Source organism: Peromyscus maniculatus, chromosome 1 (genome assembly GCF_049852395.1).
Source record: "Peromyscus maniculatus bairdii isolate BWxNUB_F1_BW_parent chromosome 1, HU_Pman_BW_mat_3.1, whole genome shotgun sequence".
Lineage (NCBI taxonomy): Eukaryota > Metazoa > Chordata > Mammalia > Rodentia > Cricetidae > Peromyscus > Peromyscus maniculatus.
In genome coordinates, this window is record NC_134852.1 from 141,502,563 (window position 1) to 141,526,164 (window position 23,602).

General features: G+C 45.9%; 1 protein-coding gene across 4 annotated transcripts in view; it reads left to right on the top strand.

Annotated features, from left to right (window-relative positions):
• The first annotated feature begins 1,393 nt into the window (after window positions 1-1,393).
• Dmbt1 (deleted in malignant brain tumors 1) overlaps window positions 1,394-23,602 on the top strand; it is a 53,647-nt gene continuing 31,438 nt past the window's right edge. The window contains exons 1-11 of one of the 4 annotated variants that reach the window (XM_076553817.1): window positions 1,394-1,557; window positions 5,851-5,877; window positions 7,583-7,633; window positions 8,893-9,216; window positions 11,152-11,178; window positions 12,131-12,160; window positions 16,172-16,216; window positions 17,952-17,984; window positions 19,238-19,561; window positions 21,406-21,432; window positions 22,891-22,959. In XM_076553817.1, coding sequence (XP_076409932.1) covers window positions 1,497-1,557; window positions 5,851-5,877; window positions 7,583-7,633; window positions 8,893-9,216; window positions 11,152-11,178; window positions 12,131-12,160; window positions 16,172-16,216; window positions 17,952-17,984; window positions 19,238-19,561; window positions 21,406-21,432; window positions 22,891-22,959 — 1,018 coding nt within the window. In that variant the 5' untranslated portion in view covers window positions 1,394-1,496. The remainder of the gene's footprint in view (window positions 1,558-5,850; window positions 5,878-7,582; window positions 7,634-8,892; window positions 9,217-11,151; window positions 11,179-12,130; window positions 12,161-16,171; window positions 16,217-17,951; window positions 17,985-19,237; window positions 19,562-21,405; window positions 21,433-22,890; window positions 22,960-23,602) is intronic. The other 3 variants (XM_076553820.1, XM_076553818.1, XM_076553819.1) reach the window with 3 other exon arrangements.

The window sequence follows — 23,602 nt, forward strand, 5'->3', positions numbered from 1 at the left end:
GACACCAAGCAGTTAGAGGTGCCCAGAACAGTTTCTTTGTGCAGAAACTGCCTGAAGAGGTCCATGACAGTCTCCTTTATCTGGGTAAGAGTTGCCCTTGGATGCCATTCAGTTTCCTTGTTCTTATTCTTTTCTCCCAAACAAACTATTGGGATATAATTTAGCCTCTCACACAGACTCATTCTAAAGCCAAAATACACTTCCATTGTCAATGACTAAAATTTCCTGGTGTGCCAAGAGTACCTAAGCAGTGTATTATATTAGTGTAGTTGGGCTTCCAACAATCTGATTGTCCTGTGGTGAGTTTGATTTCAAAGTCTATCATGGGTGATGGTGCTGTCCTTCTGAGGACCTCCCTAAAACAGCTGTCCCCACGGTCTGAAGACCCTGATGAACACAGAAGTCAAGCCTGGAATGTGGCTTGCCTTTGGATGAAATTAGAGGCATACTCTCATCCCTTAAAGGTGACTTCACAGCATCCCACTAGAGTCAAGTGCAGAGACCACGGGTTAGCAGTGCAAGATGAAGGAGCCAAGTGCCCTGGGGTCTTATGAGGCAAGGCCCTCCTCACCAGGCTGGAAACACAGGCAATTCTGCTGAGCCGGCTGCTTCTCACCAGCACTTTCCACCACAGAGAGTATCTTACAAATATCGAGCAACCTTCTCAGAGTGTGAGGGTCTATCAGAATCCTGGGATGCAGAGTGGGGTGTCCTAAAGAGCATGGGGGCATTTACGTAACAAACCCAAAGAAGGGGATTGAGTATAAGACAGACAGAAACAAGGGGCAAGTAGTGTACCTTTGCCAAGTCCCGAGCATCACACAGTGTGATTGCTGAGGACAAGATGGTTGTCAAGGCTGGCGAGATGGTTGGGAGTGGTTAAGTTTGAGGCCCTGCATTTCCCAGCTCTTGGGCTCTGGCGTTGGTGAGACTCAGATGTTGGTGGCCCATCTGGTGGAAGCTAGTATGGGTGCGTGGTCTGGGTGGGGCACCCCCTCATGCCTTCCACTCTTTAGTTGGTAAGCGAGGGCATTCTCAGTCCTCTGAGCCTTGGTGATGCCCACAAGAGCCAACTAGGAGGACACCTGCCAGTATAAACCATCCCAAACACATGCCTTCCCCTTGGCACCATGTTTCTTATTTACCCAACAGCCCACATCCTGTTTCCCATAATTTCCTTAAGACTCTCCAAGATGAAAATCAAGGCCATTTTCAAGGAGCCATTGGGAGTCTTCAATGCTCACCTAGAAGGAAGTTTTATCACTGAAGTCAGGCCCTCTGCATTGGGCAATAGCCAGATCGTTCATACCACAATCAATCAAACACACCTAACCTTGTTCCCACGGATTAGTCAGGCAGTTAACAAAGTTCCTCACTTCCTTCATATCGATTTATAGCAGCAATAGAAATATACCACCCAGGAGGGCACACCTCCTTCCACCCAGGAACTTATAAATGTCAAGGAATTTCTACTCAAATTGAGAGGAACCTGCACAATGGGGATCTCCACGGTCATCATCCATATATGTCTCTTATGGGGTCAATTTCTTTCTACAGGTATTTTTATCTCATTTTTTATGCTCATGAATTGTGCTCTTCCAGGTACTACAAGTAGCGCTGGAATTGGGGAGGCTTCTCTGAGTCACTGACATAGGTCCTGCTGGGCTAGATGAATTTGTTCATGGACCTGTGACTGTCCTTCTCGAGGAAATTATTTGCTATAATTGTAAATACTTGCAAGTGTGTAGAAGGAATGCTCTGCTTCTGCCCGGGAGGTACACACGGTGGCAGTGAGAACAAGCAGCCATTCTGTTGATGTTTTCAGGGAGTTGTTCAAGGAAGGGAATGATTGACTGTGCTGAGAACTCTCCAGGGTAGGAAAGGCTTATGGGCATTAGAAAGAGGCCTTAGACCTCGCTGACCACACAGGTGTGTGCTGTGAAAACGGACAGCGACGCTCCTCTATCAGTGTTCTGCGTGTGCCTTGCATGTCTGGCTCTGTGACCAATGTTTGCTGAGCAAACCTGGGTCAAGTGACTGACAGACAGGATGGTGTCACTGTGCCCGTCACTTAAGTGCAGCTCAGTCACTCCAACATGGTTTCACGTTCGCAGAGTGTCAAGTTATGAGCAAGAAAGACTTACCTGGCCAGTCCTTGGCATGGTTGAATCTGTGCCATCTCACAGAAGATAAGCCTGTCTACCTGCTCTCTCTCTCTCTCTCTCTCTCTCTCTCTCTCTCTCTCTCTCTCCCTCTCTCTCCCCATTTCTCTTTTCTTCTCTCCATCTGTCTCTCTTTCTCTCTCTCTCTGTCTGTCTCTTCTCATCTCTTTTTTCTTCTCTCCATCTCTGTCTCTCTCTCTCTGTCTCTGTTTGTCTCTGCCCATCTCTCTTTTTTTCTCTCTGTCTCTCTCTCTGTCTTTGTCTATCTGTCTGTCTCTTCCCATCTCTCTTTTCTTCTCTCTGTCTCTCTCTGTCTTTGTCTCTGTCTATCTATCTGTTTCTGCTCATCTCTCTTTTCTTTTCTCTGTCTCTATGTCTTTGTTTGTCTATCGATCTGTCTCTGCTCATCTCTCTTTTCTTCTCTCCGTTTCTGTCTCTCTCTCTCCTCCCCTACCTGGATATTCCCATTCCTGGATATCTTATCTCTTCATCTCCTCACAGTTCTTCCCTCTTCTGTCTTCCATCCCCCTTTCCCTTCCTTCCTTCATTTCTTCTTCACATACCCTGTCTTTTTTTCCTTCTTTGGTGTCACATTTTATATTTTTGCTTACTATCCAGATGAATTACATAACAATCACTCTCTCCAGGCTGGGTGAGAGCCTGCTGAAGACGAAGACTCGTGTGGGGCATGGCTTTCATGAGAACATCATCCCAAGACCAAATCCTCAGGCTTGCATCGCTGACCAAGGCGATCTAGACTGAGGCAGCCTAGGATTAGACAGGCTGTCTTCTTGGAGTGTGTGAAATGGGAGGCAGGGGCAGCTTTCAGGGTGACAGACTTGCTCTGTCCCTGCCCAGTGACCTGGAATCACCACAGTCCTGGAGGGCAGATAATCAATTGCCTTGTCCTGTCTACAAAGAAACACAGGCGGTGGTAGCACTATAGGGCTGAGGGAGCTGCCATTTTAACATAATGCTACATAGATGCTTCTGTACAGCCATGCACGTGTGCATGCATGCACACCTGCCTGCATGTTCATGCAAGCTCGTGGCTTCAGCACACAGAGGGGAGCTGACCCTCTTCCACATGAGTTTCTCCAATTCAAGCCTGGTGACAGACACCCCAAAGTTAGGCTTCATCACCACCCTAGTTCAGCTGGGGGACTCTAAGGCCCAGGAGATCGGCTATCTGGCAGCTGGTCCAGAATTTGAACCCGGGGTAGGGTCTGTTGGCACTGCAGTAGCAGCTATGGCGGGTTGAGCCATGGCTTCCCCATGCAGGGAGCAGAAGGGCGCGCATCTGCTGCATGGATGCTCTCAGTGCTGTCTTTCTACAAAGTCAGATGCACGGCTCATGCTGGGCAGCGGAGCCTGTGGTACCTCTGCTGCTCAGTGGCCAAGCCAAGAACACTGTTGGGCCAGCAGTGGTGCCACAGCCCAACTCCTGCCATAGACCTCACTTTGCTCATTCGCAAATGGGGTGAGGTTCTCTGTTCTACAAAGGGGTGTCAAGGAATGAGGTCACCCAGGTAAGGCTATCACGTAGAATAAGCCTCAGGATGGTCGGTGTCCTATTCTAGGCAGTTCCCTAGCGTTGTGTGTTAACGTGACTTCCTTAGGGTAGTATGGATTGTGGAATATCTCCCAGAAGAGGAGACTTGGGAATAATCCAAAGGCCAGCCAGGAGTCACAAGGCGGGCACTGCATTAGGGTGTCAGTTGTGACAAATGCATGGGGAGATGCAGGGTGCTATCGTTAGGCAGAGGGAGACAGGAAGTGGCCTGTGGTGACTCTGTGGGATTTTTGCTGTGTTCTTTTCAATCTAAAATTAACTAAAAAACAAAACCACAATCGAACAAACACCTTTTTAGTGTCACTTCTTTTGTTCCCATTTCTTCACAGCCAGTGGTTTACAGAATGAGGGAGCAGCTTAGGGACACATTCCAGGCACTTTCCTTGTTTGTACCTCGCTGTTCCACGGTGTAACTGAGGCTATGTCCTACTCCTTGGAAAGGCAGGGGAAATCGGAACCAGGGCTTCCAGGCGCTGCGAATGGTCTGGGACTAGGGAGGCTGCTCTGAGTCTGACAAAATGGGCCCCGAGATGTCACAGCTATCCCTTTTCGGTTTCATCATGGCTGTAGGAACATACCACTGGCCATTATAGAACCCCACTGTTGAATGCTGCTGAACATGGAGGGCCTGAGGATCCACCCTGGTACTGAATCTGAGCCTTCAGGTTGTCTCCTCACAGTGCCACGCTGTCTTCTATGTCTTTGTGTCTCTGCCCCTGATTGCTGACATCTCCATGTATTTCAGTTCCTCCATGTTGTTTGCTGTTTTCTACATTGCTTATCTCACGGAGACATGTCTATCTCTATAATAATGGCTGCTGGCCTTCAAGGAGTAATTCTCCAGCCTCAGCCCCACAAGTACTGGGATTGCAGCTGTGAGCCACTGTGTCCAGCATGCCTCCTGGTTTCATTAATTCTCCTATCAAAAAGGCTTCTGCAGGTCACCCACTCTACAAAGCTGTGCATGCTACAGTCCACACTCCAACATCGCCTCCTGTAGCCACACTCAGCTCACTCTGGCTGCTCTGGTCTCTTGATCCAGTCTATTCTTGTCCTGTCCTTTACTAGACTCTTCTACCTGCTCTTTCTAAAGACCAGGACATTGTCCCTTTAGAAGATCCTTCCTTATACTCAGCATAATTAGAAACACACACACACACACACACACACACACACACACACACACACACACTCTGTATGTCATTCAGTGGCCATTCATGTTCTTCAAGCACATTTCAAAAAGCACTTGTCCCTGTACAAGACTATCTGTTGATATCGTCAGAGGCCTAACTATGTTGAAAGTCTCTGGAGATGAGGGAACACACCTTTCTCACTTAGTGCCCAGCTTGGTACATGTACCAAGAGTCTAACAGGGTGCCTGGCTCACAAGAATGTATTGCAACAAGCAGGACATAGGCTGTAAGTGTGAGCAGCCCAACCTCATGCCTCCTGCCAGACCTAAACAGCCCTGCTTTTTCCATAATATATGCATACATACACACATATGTAAACACATGCTAAACCAGGAACACTATTGACCTCATCCTCACCATTCCTGAGAGTTATCTCTCAGCCTCCATTGGAGGTATTTTCTAAGAACTCCCTTGCTTATACGCAAACCCTCTGCTCCTCAAGTCTTTATATAACCTAGTGTATGACCTATACATCCCTCCTTTGTCCTTCCAGTTATCCCCAGACATAGAGTGAATAGAATATCTCAGCTGTGTACGTCACTGCAGGACCACAGTGCTCCTGAGATGAGGATAGGGGGTGATGTGTCTGCAGGCTTAGCACAGAGCAGGGGTTCCCCCATTTTTTGATCCACCACCTGTGTAATCTGTGAAGGACGCCATGGACACAGAGTGCTGATTGATATTACAAAGACTGGTCTGCTCTTTTGACCAATCAAAATGGAAGCTCAATGCTAGACTTTTGGCTTAGGGGAAGCCTACATAGCAGAGTGAAGACTCTCTCTGTTCAGGGGTTGGTGAACTTGACCTCAGTGTTCCTGGTTGATCAATGCATAAGAGTCAGGGCTATTGCTTCCCAGGAGGGGTTTTCCAGGATTCCTGTGGGTGAAACACACAGTCTGAATTTGCTTTTATTCCTTTACAGCTTCTGAAGCAAGATATTACACACCTGGTAAGTACTTTGAAAAGATGGACTTGTATCAGTATATAGTGTCCCCCATGTCGTAATAACCACTGCCTCACTAAATGGATATGAATGACACTAGGCTGCATTGAAAAATCTGGGTCCAGTCTGGACATTCAATGACAACAGAAGCTGAGCCGGGTGGTGGTGGCCCATGCCTTTAATCCCACCACTCAGAAGGCAGAGCCAGGCGGATCTCTGTGAGTTCGAGGCCAGCCTGGTCTACAACGTGAGTTTCGTGACAGGCTCCAAAGCTACACAGAGAAACCCTGTCTCAAACCACTATCCCTAAAAAAAAAAAAAAAAAAAAAATGACAACCGAAGCTTCTGTCAGCTAGCGCATCAAGGCTCATGTGGTAATACAATCACGGTCTTCATTGATGTTGCCTCTGCCTCGAATTTCAGTGTGTCTCAGAATCAAATAAAATATCTGAGCGTGGGTCTTGGGATTCACATCCTTCCCACAAGAGATTGTGACTTGGAGACCCAGAGTTGCTCAGGGACCTGTGCTTCTCCAGATGATATGTGAGGACAACCTGTCCCCTCCAGACATTGAGAAAACACCTCTGTGGTCCAAGACTACTAAAACTTTAGTATTAAAAGGATATAGGGCCAATAGTTTGTTAAGACTTCAGAAAGCAGAACAATATGTACTTATTTATTTATTTATTTTTGAGGCCCCGGCAGATCAGGCTGGTCTACACAGACTTGCTGAGTAGGCAAGGCTACCCTTGAACTCCTGATCCTCTTACCTGTAGTTCCAGAGTTCTGGGATTCCAGGAGTGTGCTGCCATGCCCAGCTCTTGTTTACCATATCTGAAATGATGTAACTTCATCTCCACCACATTAGCTTTTATCAACTTCCTCTGTAGCGGAGAAATTATGAAGGTTACTCAGAATGAAGCTGGGAGTTCGGCAGCTGTGGGTTGATCTTCAGTATGTCCACCCTAAGTTGCAGGACCATGTCACCATTTAAAGGTGACCTGAGCAAGAGACAGGGCCCATTTAAACAATTTGCACATTTATGTTTGAAGCTCATGTCTTACTTAAAAGGGGTATATTCGAAACAAATCCATTAAAGAAAAAAGGGTGAGCTAGGTATTGCTACACACACACACATACACACACACACATGCACATACACACACACACATGCACATACACACACACACACACACACACACACACACACACACACACACACACACACACACTTCTAGCACTCAGGAGCCGAGTTAGGACGCTTATGAATTTCAGTCTAGCCTAGTGTATTTCAGGGATATTGAATTTAAAAATATTCACATACAAAAACAGGCAAACAGGCATTCCAGCCTTCTGCTTGAATATTATATTGGGCATATCAGCCAATGCAATTAGATAAGAACAATTAATTAGTTGTGTAAGTATGAGAAACATTTTTGTATTGATTTCCTAGAGCCCAGCACAGGTCAAATGAAGAATTAGGGTCTGTAGGTTAATAACATTCTCTACACAAATAGCCTTTGATAATGGGAGAACTCAAGACTACATAGATTTCTTATGCATCTAAAATCACATAGCCTTGTCCAGTACAGACCCCGAATCATGTGCTGTCAGCAGATTTCACTGTACTTTCATGTCTTGGTTTTTCTCAATGGAGACTTAACTTAATATTTTCCATCTCTCTCTCTCTCATCTATGTATGGACATGCAGAGCCAACCACTCAAGAGCCTTACACCACCCCAGAGCCTTATTCACCAATAGGTAACAAAAGCTGTTTAAATCTCTCTCTCTGTAGGTTGTAATGCCAGTGTCATTCATGGTGGTGACTTTTCTTGAGTGAGTTAATGGGATGAGGTGGTGGATATGTGTTGTGAAATCTTAGAGAAGGTGGATTTACCTCCTGTTCTTGGGGGCTTTCCTTCACTGGGATCCCTGTGACTGCCCATTTCTGTGTGTGGACTATGTAGTATAGGGGTGTTTTTCAAAATCTTATGGTCACTAAATTAGTGTTATGTTAGAAGAAACTTTAGGGTTAGGGGGTCTAAAATAGACAAGCTTCCAGAGAGGTTTCTGAGGCAAAATGGGACTGATGGATGATATATTATGCGATCCCATTCTGAGGCCCTTCAAGGAGGTGCCCAGTCTAGAGAGCTAGAGGCTTAGTCCAGGCCAAAACTGGAGCCAACGTTTGTCTTGTTTAAACATGTTGGGTCCTTGAAACCTTGACTTTGGTGATAAGTTCACATCAGCAGTCTTGGTGACCAGCAGTGATAAAGCCCGGGGTTCTTTAGTGGGCTGTTATTGTACATAGAATGTGAGCTCATGGAGGCAGTCATGTGACCCAGCTCAGTGGGTGAACAATAGCTTCTACCCATGCTTAATACCTTTCTAGTGGGCCTGAAAGGCAGTTCTGATATACACTCTCCACCTTGTCTGGGTAAGCAGCTGGTGAGAGCCTTTGTCCGGGACCCATGCATTTTTTTCTCCTCTGCCAGGAAGCTCATCATTCTATCTTTTTGGTCTGTCATAGAGCAATCTCCTGTTCATTGACTTTATTGCTGGTGGGTGAGGGTCAGGGTGGGGAGGATGTGCCCGTGTGCAGTCTGTGTGTTAGGAGTAGGAGGGCTCTGCTTGCTCTCTCTCCTTGAAACAGTCCACGTTCTGCAGTGGATGTTGTCATCCAGAAGAGAGCATGGCACTCAAAGGCCTTAGATACAAGATGGAGTAGGTGTCTGGCCACCATCCAGGGCAGATTCAACCCATGTCAACACTGCAGACACAGAGCCCTCCTGGTGACAGACACACCTTCAATGTCTAGAACACAAGTAGTGAACATTCCATGAGGAGGTGAAGTCAGAGTGACAGGGTGAAGTCTTTCTAAGACAGGATACCTGAGAAGCAACAATGGGAGGAACTCACATCCTATATTGTATTAAACCCCATGAAAGAGCTGCCCGTGATCACACCAGCTCCATCATCCCTACGGGAACAACAAAGGAGAATCCACCATGTCTTTCCAGGAACAGAGTCTCCTTTGGCTGTGAGGCTGGTGAATGGAGGAGACAGGTGTCAGGGTCGTGTGGAGGTCCTTTACCAGGGTTCCTGGGGCACTGTGTGTGACGACAGCTGGGACACCAATGATGCCAACGTGGTGTGCAGGCAGCTGGGCTGTGGCTGGGCGGTGTCTGCCCCTGGAAGTGCCCGGTTTGGACAGGGCTCAGGGCCCATTGTCCTGGATGATGTGGCCTGTACTGGACATGAGTACTACCTGTGGAGCTGCTCCCACCGAGGCTGGCTCTCCCATAACTGTGGACACTCTGAGGATGCTGGAGTCATCTGCTCAGGTATGACCCAGAGAACACTAGCAGCTCTGCCTCCCAGAAATGCAGTATGCACAGGTCTCTTTTAACGCTCCCAAACTCCATTCTGTCGTTTTTCACACTGCCTCTGTAAGGACTGCTGAATGTCCAGAGCAATGGCATTCTCAGTCAGGGTCCTGTGAATCCTCTCAGTTCTCCAGGGACTCTAGAGTGAGACAGGTAACCCAGGGAAGAGCAGCAGCAAAGCCCAGACTAAAGCACCAGGGTCAGCACACACATGCTGTACAAGGAATAGCCCAGTGTTGGTTTGGAGAAATGTAACCTGGTCTGTATACACTTTTCCAGTGTTCAGAGGGCAAAGCAGTAAGGTGTGAGTCACCATGCCTGGAGTGCCTCTCATTAATTCTCCTATCATAAAGGCTTCTGCTGGTCACCCACTCTACAATGCTGTGCTTGCTACAGTCCACACTCCAACAGTGCCACCTGTAGCCCAACTCATCTCACTCTGGCTGCTCTGGTCTCTTGATCAAGTCTATTCTTGTCCTGTCCTCTACTAGACTCTTCTAACTGCTCTTTCTAAAGACCAGGACATTGTCCCTTTAGAAGATCCTTTCTGATTTATACTCAACATACTTAGAAACACACACACACACACACACACACACACACACACACACACACACACACACAATTCAGACATAAGCATACTCAGATATAGACAGAGATAAAGCCATATGATAGATACTTGCAGGAACACAAACATACATACATACATATATATGGAAACAGCAAGGCATATATATGTTTCCTCACAAGTAAACATGCACATCACAAAGAGATGTGACACAGAGACAAATTTTTCACACAGAGCAGACACACACATAAACTCAGATACACTGACACACACAATTCCAGACATACACATATAGACAGAAATGGACATTGACATAGAGGCACACACGTACACTGTATGTTATTCAGTGGCCATTCATATTCTTAACACATTCATATTGATAATGATATCTCAGCTAGCACTTGTATGCTGTGCGTGACTGTTGATGTCTTCATCAGTGTTGATGATACATTTCCAGCCTAACTCTGCTGGAAGTCTCTGGTGGGCAGGGAACACATCTCTCTAAATATTGCCCAGCTTGTAAAATGTTCATGAGCTTAACAGGGTCTCCGCTCGCAGAAATGTATTTCAACAAGCAGGCCATAGGCTGTAAGTGTGAGCATCCCAATCTCATGCCTCCTGCCAGACCTGAGCAGCCCTGCTCTTTCCATAATATATGCATACACACACACACACACATACACACACACACACACACAAACACACACACACACACACGTACTCATATGCTAAACCAGGAACACTATTGACCTCATCCTCACTATTCCTGAGCAGTTATCTCTCAGTCTCAATAGGAGTTTTTTCCTAAGAATTCCCTTGCTTATGCGCAAACCCTCTGATCCTCAAGTCTTTATATAACCTGGTGTGTGACCCCCACATGCCTTCCTGTGTCCTTCCAGTTATCCCCAAACATAGACCTAATAGAATATCAGCTGTGTACATCACTGCAGGACCAGAGGCTCCTGGGATGAGGACAGGAGGGGAAGTGTCTGCATGCTTAGTACAGAGCAGGGGTTCCCCCATTTTTTGATCCACTGCCTGTGTAATCTGTGAAGGACGCCATGGACACAGAGTGCTGATTGATATTACAAAGACTGTTTTCCTCTTTTGACCAATCAAAATGGAACTTCAATGCTAGACTTTTGGCTTAGGGGAAGCCCACATAGAAGAGTGAAGACTCTTTCTGTTCAGGGGTTGGTGAACTTGACCTCAGTGTTCCTGGTTGATCAATGCATAAGAGTCAGGGTTATTGCTTCCCAGGAGGGGTTTTCCAGGATTCCTGTGGGTGAAACACACAGTCTGAATTTGCTTTTATTCCTTTACAGCTTCTCAAACAAGCTCTCCCACACCTGGTAAGTACTTTGAAAAGATGGCCTTGTATCATTTTATAGTGTCCCACATGTTGTAATAACCACGCCTCATTGAATGGATATGAATGATACTAGTCTGAGTTGAACAATCTGTGTCCCATCTGGACATGTAATGAAAACAGAGGCATAGCCAGGCGGATCTTTGTGAGTTTGAGTCCAGCCTGGTCTACAACGTGAGTTTCAGGACTGGCTCCAAAACTACACAGAGAAAACCTGTCTCAAACCACTTCTCCTAAAAAAAAAAAAAAGACAACAGAAGCTTTGTCAGCTGGAGCATCAAGGCTCATGTGGTAATACATTCACAGTCTTCATTTACGTTGCCTGTCTGGAATTTCAGTGTGTATCAGAATTAAATAGAGTGTCTGAGTGCGAATCTTGGGATTTATGTCCTTCCCTCAAGAGAGTCTGACTTGGAGACCCAGAATGGTTCAGGGACCTGTGCTTTGGCAGATGATATGTGAGGATAGCCTGCCCCACACTTTGAGAAAACTCCTCTTTGGCCCAAGACTAGTAAGACTTTAATATTAGCAAGGGTAAGGGGCCATTAGTTTGCCAAGACTTCACAAAACAAGAAAAACATGTACATCATATATATATATATATATTTAATTTGAGGTCCATCCTTGAACTTCTGATCCTCTTATCTCTAGTTCCAGAGTTCTGGAATTCCAGGAGTGTGCTGCCATGCCCACCTCTTGTTCATCATATCTGAAATGATGTAACTGCATCTCCATACCACTTGCTTTTATCTCCTTTTACAAAAAAAAATCATTTTGATCAAGACCTCAGGCAGTGCACAGAGCCAAGATAGAATCACAGATTTCCCCCTATCCCAGCTTGAGTGTAATTAGCAGCTGAGGCTAATTTTGTAAATGATATGAGACCATTTCTAAATAGTGCTTCCTTTTCTAAACTGAGTTTGGTCTTTCTTCAGGTTGGTGGAACCCAGACCCGACAATGAATGGTAAGTCCTGCTCCTTTGCTCTTGGTCTCTGGCTCTAGGTTACTGGTGGGCTGGGGGTCCAGTTTGCTTTCTGTTGCTGTGATAAAACATGGGCCATATGCTGCATGGAGGCGGAAGGGTTTATTTGGCTTACAGGTTACAGTCCGTCATCCAGTGAAGCCATGGCAGGAGCAGGAGGCAGGAAGCTGGAGGCAGGAACTGATGCAGAGGCCATGCAGGAGCCCTGCTTGCTGGCTTGCTGGCTCATCCTTAGCTAACATTTTTATACAGCACAGACTCACCTGCCCAGGACAGTGGGCTGGCATTTCCCCATCAGTTCTCCATCAAGACCGTTTCCCACAGACATGGCCATAAGCAAACATGATTTTATCAAATCCCCAATTGAGATTCCTTCAAATGCCTCAGCTGTGCCACAGTGAGAATGGAGCTCACCAGGACAGGTGGGCAGCCCTGCTGCTGCTGTCTAGTGGAATCCAGGTGCAGCTTTGGGCACAGAAGTCAGGGATGGAGTTGAGATGAGAGACGGGGGTGTCAAGGTGCTGGGCACACTCCACCAATCCCTGTCCCTCACCTTCCTTCTTCTCTCGGCTCTCCAGTCACTTGATGGATGAAATTAACTTTAGCCTAGTGTCAGAAGAGCTAGTGGAAACAGTCACTGCTTCTTCCTCTGTACTATCTGAGCCATGTTTGCAAAGGTAAATAGCATCATCAAAGTTAGTAATTTGTTATGTACCCCTAGCCAAATCGTTTTCATGTGTGAAATGAATGCATCAGTATTTAAAGAAGAGGCTGGAGAGACGGCTCATAATTAAGAGTACACACTGCATTGAAGTTTAGTTTCTTTTTCTTTTTTGTTTTTTTAGATGGGGTTTCTCTATTTATCTCTGGCTGAACTTGCTCTGTAGACCAGGCTGGCCTGGAACTCAGAGATCCTTCAGCCAATGCTTCCCAAAGATTGGCACTAAAGTTTTGTGCCACCACTGCCCTGCTTATTTTTAATAAGAATGGGCAGCTAGTAACCACCTGTAACTCCAATTCCATCAGCTCTGACACCCTCTTCTGGCCTCTATGGGCACCTGTACTGAGGTACACATACCCACACAGACACATGCACGTAATTAAAAATAAAACAAATCTTTCAAAACTTAAAAATGTTGCACATAATCAATGCTCAACTGATAGAGGTAATATGTGCTATTATCATGAAACCTTCCCAACGTTTTGAGGTATCATCATTCCCATTTTGCAGATGGGAAAACTAATAAATAGTTAGATAATTTGTCAATACTTGCATGTCTAAGATTCTGTGACTGAAAATGAGAAGGTAGAATTTAAACCTAGGATAGACTATATCAGACCTTTTTTTCCCCTTCCAGTCAGGGCATGTCTATTGCTGTCCTGAGAATACATGTTTGTCCCCTGGTTGGTCCTTGAGTTTCATCTTGACAAAGTACATATATATTTTAGTCACTTCCATGCCTAAAATGCTTCAGCATTTTCCAGGAATAATGGCATCCACCTTTAATCCTAGCACTTGGGAGACAGAACCACGTAGCTTCCTGAAAGTTCAAGTTTAATATTGTCTGCATAAGGAGTTCCAGTTCAGCTCAAGCTACGTGGTGAGATCTGTCTCCTCTCTCTCTCTCTCTCTCTCTCTCTCTCTCTCTCTCTCTCTCTCTCTCTCTCTCTCTCTCTCACACACACACACACACACACACACACACACACACACACACAGGTGTTTCAGCATCCTCTCCATCCTCCTCAGGATCAAAGGTGCAATGGTATTCATCAAACAGAAGGCTTCTATCTACCAGTTCCAATCAGGACAGAGAGTGTGCAGACTTTTGTGTGAGTTTGATAGGTGAGGCCACAGAGGACAACTGACTGTGTCACTGTGACCCTGGCATGCTAAAGCCAATTCCTTCCCTTTCAGTACATGTCTTGAGAGATGCAGCTATGTCCTGGGAGGGACTTAGGGGAAGCTTTCTGATCAACCTCCAGGGAGGGCCAACCTGAGGCTGGCAGTTCTCTAGTGGGACATTCACAGAGTGACCAGCAGAGGGCAGCAAGATGGGCTGATGTAGACTCAGTGCTCTTGGGAATATCTTGGAATGCCCAGTTGTCCTTTGCCCATCCTCACCCCACCCCTCTTTGATCTCCAACATCAGCACACATCTGATCCTTCACATTGTATCTATTCCAACCTACCACTGTCATACCACAGAGTACTCATAACCACAGAGTAGCCACAGCAAAGCCACACCCAGGATCTAGCTCCTGCTGTCAAGATGCTAAAGCAGTTCTTCCTGAGGGGCCTGCCAGCACTCACCTGCTGTCTGTTTCCTCCCACAAGCAGCCCAGAGTTCCACTGTGGGTGACTTAGGGGCACCACACCATGCAGAAGCATGCTGCCTGCAAACTCCCAGTCATGCTCAATATTACAACGGGAAAGCAGGCTAGAGTTGTTGAGGGAGGACTTCTGGTTGATGAATACCATTGCATCCTTGATCCTGATGAGGATGGAGAGGATGCTGAAACACGTGTGTGTGTGTGTGTGTGTGTGTGTGTGTGTGTGTGTGTGTGTGTGTTTGTGAGACAGTTTCATACCATGTAGCCCTGGATGAACTGCAACTTATTATGTAGGCCACGTTGAACTTGAACTTGCAGACATGTACCTGGTTCTGCTACACAAGTACAGGCATTAAAGGTGTATACCATCATTCCTGGCAAATACTAAAGCACTTTGGGTGACTTTTGGGTATGAAAGTGACTAAAATATACACGTACTTTGTCAAGATGAAACTCAAGGACCAACCATGAGACACAGATGAGACCTCAGGACAACAATAGACATGAAGCATGCCCTTCAGAAGGACTGGCTGGGACACGGATCAGCAAGCATTAGATAAGAGCTGGGCAGAGGCAGAGTTGACTGGAGAGGTCCCAGAGCAGGGTGGGTTCCGGAGGATGGACATCTAGCTTAGTGTGACAGCCTTGGTGAGTGATGCACAGAGAGGTGGAGAGGGAGACACCAAACTGGATATTCACCTTCTCAGCACACTGGCACAGGGTGTCGCAGCGGGGCATCCTGGGTCCTGATGGAGGAGAGAGACTGAGTTTGGATGGTAGACATGGATATCCTGGAAGCTGATGGAAAGTTGAGTCTAGAATTCTGCACTAGGACAGTCAGGGCTGAATTAGAACTGAAGAGGTGATTATGAGGGTCCCTTGTCTGGATGTTTTCAGGGAAGGTGGTGTTTAGAGAGAGTGGGAAGACTATGAAGAAGGTCACTTTTAAGGTCCAGGGTGAGGAATACAAACAATACAGCACTGGAGGTCAGAAGAAGAAGGGTCCCAAGGTTGTGCCGGCACAGGGCACAACATCCCAAGAGAAGTTCCCACTGAGTCAGGGCAGCTTTGCCTCTGATGCTGGTGAATGGCTGTCACTGGTGTCGGGGCCGGGTGGAGATCCTGTACCATGGCTACTGGGGCACCGTGTGTGACGACAGCTGGGACACTCAGGATACAGATGTCATCTGTCGGCAGCTCAGCTGTGGCCATTCTGCATCAGGACCCGGAGAGGCCCATTCTGGAATAATCTCTGGAAGTCCCCTCTCTTTCTGTTTGGGGCCACTTTCTCAGGAATATTTTAGTGATGTCAAATGTTTATAATGAGAGGTTGTGTTTGAACTACAGAAACAGCCCAGTGACTACTGAATTCAAATGTCATCTGGCTATTTCCTATCTTGTGTCTAGGGTGGGGCTGCTAGTGAACTGGGTGGGGGGTGGGATGGAACAGAAGCAGAGGAGCTGAATGAGAGTGAGGGACAAAGGATGCTCATGGTGACATCTCAGCAGCAAAGTCACAGAAAGGTCAATATCAGATTCTACAGGGAAAATTCCAGCCTTTCAGTGACGGAAGGCCTTTAGCTTTGAGATGCCAGCTTCAGCCTCTGAGATTCAAGTGAGGACCAACATCCAATGACTTCTTCCTTTCTCATTCCACAGATGTTATCTATCCAACTGAAGAAACGACAGTGGTGTTCACAGAAGGTAACATGTATTATGTGGTATGTCTGTGGCCTTATTGCCCCCATAACCCACAGGATCACCTCTGATTCAGAAGATGGGCAGAAGGCTGAGGATGTGGGTCCTAAGCTCTCAGGGGAAATTTCTCAATAAGGCCTCAAGCCTTCGTGGAACTATATGCCATGGATTATGTCCCTGGGATGGTGGTGGGGATCATCCTGAAGAGGTATCTGCAAGGGGATCTTAGGTGGTCTTGTTTCTAGGGGTCTGTTGACCATTCTCGGAGCCTGGAGGTCCCCATGTTCACACTGCACCTTGGCCAGCCTCGGGAGCTGACCCTCTGGCTTCCATGCCTGGAGAGGAAGACAACGTCTGCTTAGCCAAGACCCTTGTCATTTCCCTCCCTCTGTGGTCATAGGAAGCTCCCATGGAAGTCCCAGATTCTCTGCCCTGGGACATCACAGATCCTCTTCTTCCTATTTGACTTCCTCCAGTGAGAGATGTTGGTGGCATATCAGAACAGTTGAGACTCTGTCAGCTCAGGCATTGGGAAGGGAAATCACTTCCTTTCTGCATGGGTTTTTTTGATCCTAGGTCATCAGCAAGAACAATTTCCACACCAAGGCCTCTGGCCAGCCTACAGTTTCTGGCCCATAGAATCAAATAGCCCATAGGTCAGGCATTACTCCTTAGGCATGTGAGCTTATCTCAAGGACGAGACTGGCTTTATTCTGACTTAGCCATATTTCTTCACAAGATTCCACCTTTTCTATTTGTAACAACTCTACAAGGAAAATCCATTTTTCCTTTATGTTGGGGACCCTACAGGACACTTAGGTAGCAGCATCTCCTCTAAGCTTGATATGCTCTATGATGCAACTGTATCAGTCAGATTGAAGGGCAGGAGCTGACTGGACTAGACTTTGGCACTGTGCTGCAGGAGAGGAATTTCCTAGAGCTGTTTCCATCAGGACCTAGTGAGTGGGAAGAGGTCAGCTTCCTCCATAGCAGAGACCTATGAAGGTTACCCCGAATGAAGCTGGGTGTTTGGCAGTCGTGGGATGATCTCCAGATATGTCCACCCTAAGCTGCAGGACCATGTCACTGTTTGAAGGTGCCCTGAGCAAGAGTCAGGGCCCACTTCAAACGATTTACACATATGTTTGAAGCTCATATCTTATATTAAGGGGGCGTATTAGAAGCATGTCCACTAAGTAAAAAGCAATATGTTAGTCACACACACACACACACACACACACACACACACACACACACACACAATTTTAAGCCTCAAGAGGCCGAGTTAGGAGGATCTTGAGATTTAGTCTACCCTAGATACATACATAGATATTGAATTTAAAAAATATATTCACATACAAAAACAGGCAAAAGGCTTTCCAATCCTTTGTTAGTGAAAATTTTATTGGTTATATCAGCCAATGCAATTAGATAAGAACATTAATTAGTTGTGTACCTATGGGAAACATTTTTGTTTTGAATCCCTAGAGCCCAACACAAGTCAGATGCAGAATATTATCTGTAGGTTAAGAACATTCTCTACACAAATAGCCTTTTATAATGGGAGAACTCAGGACTAAATAGATTTCTTATGCATCTAAAGTCATATAGCCTTGCCCAGTACAAACCCCAATCACATCCGACAGCAGATTTAATTGTACTTGCATGTCTTGGTTTTTCTCAATGGAGACTTAACTTTTTATTTTCCATTTCTCTCTCTCATCTATTTATGGACGTGCAGAGCAGACCACTCCAGAGCCTTATACACCAATAGGTAACAAAAGCTGTTTAAATGTCTCTCTGTAAGTTGTAATGCCAGTGTCATTCATGGTGGTGACTTTTCTTGAGCGACTTAATGGCATGAGGTGGTGTTTATGTGTTGTGAAAACTTAGAGAGGGTAGATTGCCTCCTGATCTTGGGCTTTCCTCAACTGGGATCCCTGTGACTGCCCATTTCTCTGTGTGTGGAGTATGTCAGCATGGGGATGGGTTTCAAAATTCTATGATCCCTACATTTAGTGTTATGTCAGAAGAAACTTTGGGACTAGGGGGTCTAGAATAGACTAGCTTCCAGAGAGTTTTCTGAAGCAAAATGAGACTGATGCTATATTATGAGATCCCATTCTGAGACCCTTCAAAGGGGTGCCTGGTCTAGAGAGCTAGGGGCTTAGTCCATGCCAAAACTGGAGCAAACCTTTGTCTTGTTTAAACATGTTGGGTCCTCGAAACCTTGACTTTGGTGATAAGTTCACATCAGCAGTCTTGGTGACCAGCAGTGATAAAGCCCGGGGTTCTTTAGTGGGCTGTTACTGTACACAGAATGTGAGCTCATGGAGGCAGTCATGTGACCCAGCTCAGTGGGTGAACAATAGCTTCTACTCATGTTTAATACCTTTCTAGTGGGTCTGAAAGGCAGTTCTGATATACACTCTCAACCTTGTGTGGGTGAGCTGCTGGAAAGCACCTTTGCCAGGGACCTATGAACTTCTTTCTCCTCTTCCAGGGAGCTCATCATTCTATCCCTTTGGTCTGTCATAGAGCAACCTCCTGTTCATTGACTTTATTGCTGGTGGGTGAGGGTCAGGGTGGGGAGGATGTGCCCATGTGCAGTCTGTGTGTTAGGAGTAGGAGGGCTCTGCTTGCTCTCTCACCTTGAAACAGCCCACATTCTGCAGTGGATGTTATCATCCAGAAGAGTGCATGGCACTCAAAGGCCTTAGATACAAGATGGAGTAGGTGTCTGACCACCATCCAGGGCAGATTCAACCCATGTCAACACTGCAGACACAGAGCCCTCCTGGTGACAAACACACCTTTAATGTCTAGAACACAAGTAGTGAACATTCCATGAGGAGGTGAAGTCAGAGTGACAGGGTGAAGTCTTTCTAAGACAGGGTAACTGAGAAGCAACAATGGGAGGAACTCACATCCTATATTGCATTAAACCCCATGAAAGAAATTCCCGTGATCACACCAGCTCCATCCTCCCCACGGAATAACAAAGGAGAATCCACCATGTCTTTCCAGGAACAGAGTCTCCTTTGGCTGTGAGGCTGGTGAATGGAGGAGACAGGTGTCAGGGTCGCGTGGAGGTCCTTTACCAGGGTTCCTGGGGCACCGTGTGTGATGACAGCTGGGACACCAATGATGCCAACGTGGTGTGCAGGCAGCTGGGCTGTGGCTGGGCAGTGTCTGCCCCTGGAAGTGCCCGGTTTGGACAGGGCTCAGGGCCCATTGTCCTGGATGATGTGGCCTGTACTGGACATGAGTACTACCTGTGGAGCTGCTCCCACCGAGGCTGGCTCTCCCATAACTGTGGACACCATGAGGACGCTGGAGTCATCTGCTCAGGTATGACCCAGAGAACACTAGCTCTGCCTCCCAGAAATGCAGTATGCACAGATCTTTTTTAAGGCTCCCAGAACTCCATTCTGTCCCTTTTCACATTGCCCCTTTAAGGACTGCTGAATGTCCAGAACAATGGCATTCTCAGTCAGGGTCCTGTCAATCCTCTCAGTTCTCCAGCGACTCTAGAGTTTATGTGACACAGGTAAGCCATGGAAGAGCAGCAGCAAGCTCAGACTAAAGCACCAGGGTCAGCAAACCCATGCTGTACAAGGAGTAACTCAGTGTTGGTTTGGAGAAACGTAATCCAGTTTGCATATGATTTTCTGAGTTCAGAAGCAAAGCAGTAAGGTTTGAGGCACCATGCCCAGAGTGCCTCCTGGTTTCATTTATTCTCCTATCAAAAAGTCTCCTGCAGGTCACCCACTCTACAAAGCTGTGCTTGCTACAGTCCACACTCCAACATCGCCTCCTGTAGCCACACTCAGCTCACTCTGGCTGCTCTGGTCTCTTGATCCAGTCTATTCTTGTCCTCTCCTTTACTAGACTCTTCTACCTGCTCTTTCTAAAGACCAGGGACATTGTCCCTTTAGAAGACCCTTCCTGATTTATACTCAACATAATTAGAAACACACACTCAGACATAAGCAAACTCAGATGTACACAGAGATAAAGCCATATGATAGATTCTTGCTTGAACACAAACATACAGATGAATTCCTACATGGGTACAGAAAGGCATATACATATATGCTCACATGCAAACATGCACATCACAGAGAGATGTGACACAGAGACAAATTTTTACATACAGAACACACACACACACACTCAGATACACTGACACATACAATTCCAGACATACACACAGAGACAGAAATGGACATTGACACAGAGGCACACACGTACACTGTATGTTATCCAGTGGCCATTCATATTCTCAACATATTCATATTCATAATCACACTCAGCTAGCACTTGCCCGCTGTGCGAGACTGTCTGTTGATGTCTTCATGGACCTAACTATGCTGGAAGTCTGGTGAGCAGGGAACACACCTGTCTAATTTGTGCCCAGCTTGGTAAATGTACCAATAGCCTAACAGGATACCTGGCTCACAAGAATGTATTTCAACAAGCAGGACATAGTCTGTAAGTGTGAGCATCCCAACCTCATGCCTCAAGCCAGACCTGAGCAGCATTGCTGTTTCCATAATATATACATATAGACACACACATATGTACACACATGCTAAACCAGGGCCACCATTAACCAAATCCTCACCATTCCTGAGCAATTATCTCTCAGTCTCCATAGGAGGCTGGATCTAAGAACTCCCTTACTTATACCCAAACCCTCTGATATTCAAGTCTTTATAAAACCTGGGGTGTGACCCCCACATGCCTTCCTGTGTCCTTCCAGTCATCCCCAGATATACCTAATAGAATATCTCATCAGTGTAAGTCACTGCAGGACCACAGTGCTCCTGGGATGAGGATAGGGGGTGATGTGTCTGTAGGCTTAATACAGAGCAGGAGTTCCCCCATTTTTTGATCCACCGCCTGTGTAATCTGTGAAGGACACCATGGACACAGAGTGCTGATTGATATTACAAAGACTGTTTTTCTCTTTTGACCAATCAAAATGGAACCTCAATGTTAGATTTTTGGCTTTAGGGAAGCCACATAGCACAGTGAAGACTCTTTCAGTTCAGGGGCTGGAGAACTTGACCTTGGATGTTCCTGGTTGATCAATGCATAAGAGTCAGGGCTATTGCTTCCCAGGAGGGTGTTTTCCAGAATTACCATGGTTAAAACACACAATATCTGAATTTGCTTTTATTCCTTTACAGCTTCTCAAGCAAGCTATCCCACACCTGGTAAGTACTTTGAAAAGATGGACTTATATCAGTATATAGTGTCCCTCTAAGTCAAAATAATCACCTCCTCACTAAATGGATATGAGTGATACTAGGCTGCACTGAACAAACTGTGTCCCATCTGGACATGTAATGACAATGGAAGCTTCTGTCAGCTGGAGCATCAAGGCTCATGTGGTAATACAGTCACATTCTTCATGGATGTTTCTGTGCTTCGAATTTTAGTGAGTGTCAGAATCAAATAGAATATCTGAGTGAGGGTCTTGGGATTCACATCCTTCACTCATGAGATTCTGACTTGGAGACCCATAGTGGCTCAGGGACCTGTGCTGTGGCAGATGATATGTGAGGATAACCTGATCACCTGCCCACTTTGAGAAAACTCCTCCTTGGCCCAAGAATAGTAAGACTTCAATATTATCAAGGGTATAGAGCCATTAGTTTGCTAAGAGTTCAGAAACCAGATAAAAATGTACGTTTTTGTTTGTTTGTTTGTTTATTTATTTTTGAGTACCAGGTAGTGCAGGCTCTTCTACACAGACTTGCTGAGTAGGCAAGGCTACCCTTGAATTCCTGATCCTCTTACCTCTAGTTCCAGAGTTCTGGGATTCCAGGAGTGTGCTGCCATGCCCAGCTCTTGTTTACCATATCTGAAATGATGTAACTTCATCTCCACCACATTAGCTTTTATCAACTTCCTCTTTAGCAGAGACATTATGAAGGTTACTCAGAATGAAGCTGGGTGTTCGGCAGCTGTGGGTTGATCTCCAGATATGTCCACTCTAAGCTGCAGGAGCACGTCACCGTTTAAAGGTGCCCTGAGCAAAGGACAGGGCCCATTTAAACAATTTACTCATATGTGTTTGAAGTTCATATCTTATTTAAAAAGGGTATATGTGAAGAAAATCTACTAAAGTAAAAAACAGTGATCTAGGTATGGCTACACACACACACACACAAAAAAAAAAAACAAAAAACCAACAACTAGCACTCAGGAGCTGAGTTAGTAGGATCTTGAATTACAGTCTAGCCTAGTGTATATCAGGGATGCTGAATTTAAAATATATATTCACATACAAAAACAGGCAAACAGGCATTCCAGCCTTCTGCTTGAATATTATATTGGTCATATCAACCAATGCAATTAGATAAAAACAATTAATTAGTTGTGTAAGTATGGGAAGTACTTTTGTATTGATTCCCTAGAGCCCAGCACAAGTCAGATGCAGAATATTATCTGTAGATTAATAACATTCTCTACACAAATAGCCTTTTATAATGGGAGAACTCAAGACTACATAGATTTCTTATGCATCTAAAATCACATAGCCTTGCCCAGTACAGACCCTGAATCACATCCTGACAGATTTTACTGTACTTGCATGTCTTGGTTTTTCTCAATGGAGACTTAACTTTATATTTTCCATTTCTCTCTCTCATCTATTTATGGACGTGCAGAGCTGACCACTCCAGAGCCTTACACCACCCCAGAGCCTACCACCACTCCAGGGCCTTATACACCAATAGGTAACAAAAGCTGTTTAAATGTCTCTCTGTAGGTTGTAATGCCAGTGTCATTCATGGTGGTGACTTTTCTTGAGTGAGTTAATGGGATGAGGTGCGTGGACATGTGTTGTGAAAATTAGGGTGGATTTGCTTCCTGTTCTTGGGGGCTTTCCTCCAATGAGATCCCTTTCACTGCCCATTTCTCTGTGTGTGGAGTATGTCAGCATGGGGGTGGGTTCAAAATTTTATGGCCCCTACCTTTAGTGTTACGTCAGGAGAAACTATGGGGTTAAAGGATCTAGAATAGACTAGCTTCCAGAGAGTTTTCTGAGGCAAAATGAGACTGGTGATATACTATGATATCCCATTCTGAGGCCCTTCAAAGGGGTGCCCTGTTTAGAGTAAAAGGGGCTTAGCCAGGGCAAAACCATGAAGACCGTTGTCTTGTTTAAACATGTTGTGTACTCCAAACCTTGACTTTGGTGATAAGTTCACATCAGCAGTCTTGGTGACCAGCAGTGATAAAGCCCGGGGTTCTTTAGTGGGCTGTTATTGTACACAGAATGTGAGCTCATGGAGGCAGTCATGTGACCCAGCTCAGTGGGTGAACAATAGCTTCTACCCATGTTTAATACCTTTCTAGTGGGTCTGAAAAGCAGTTCTG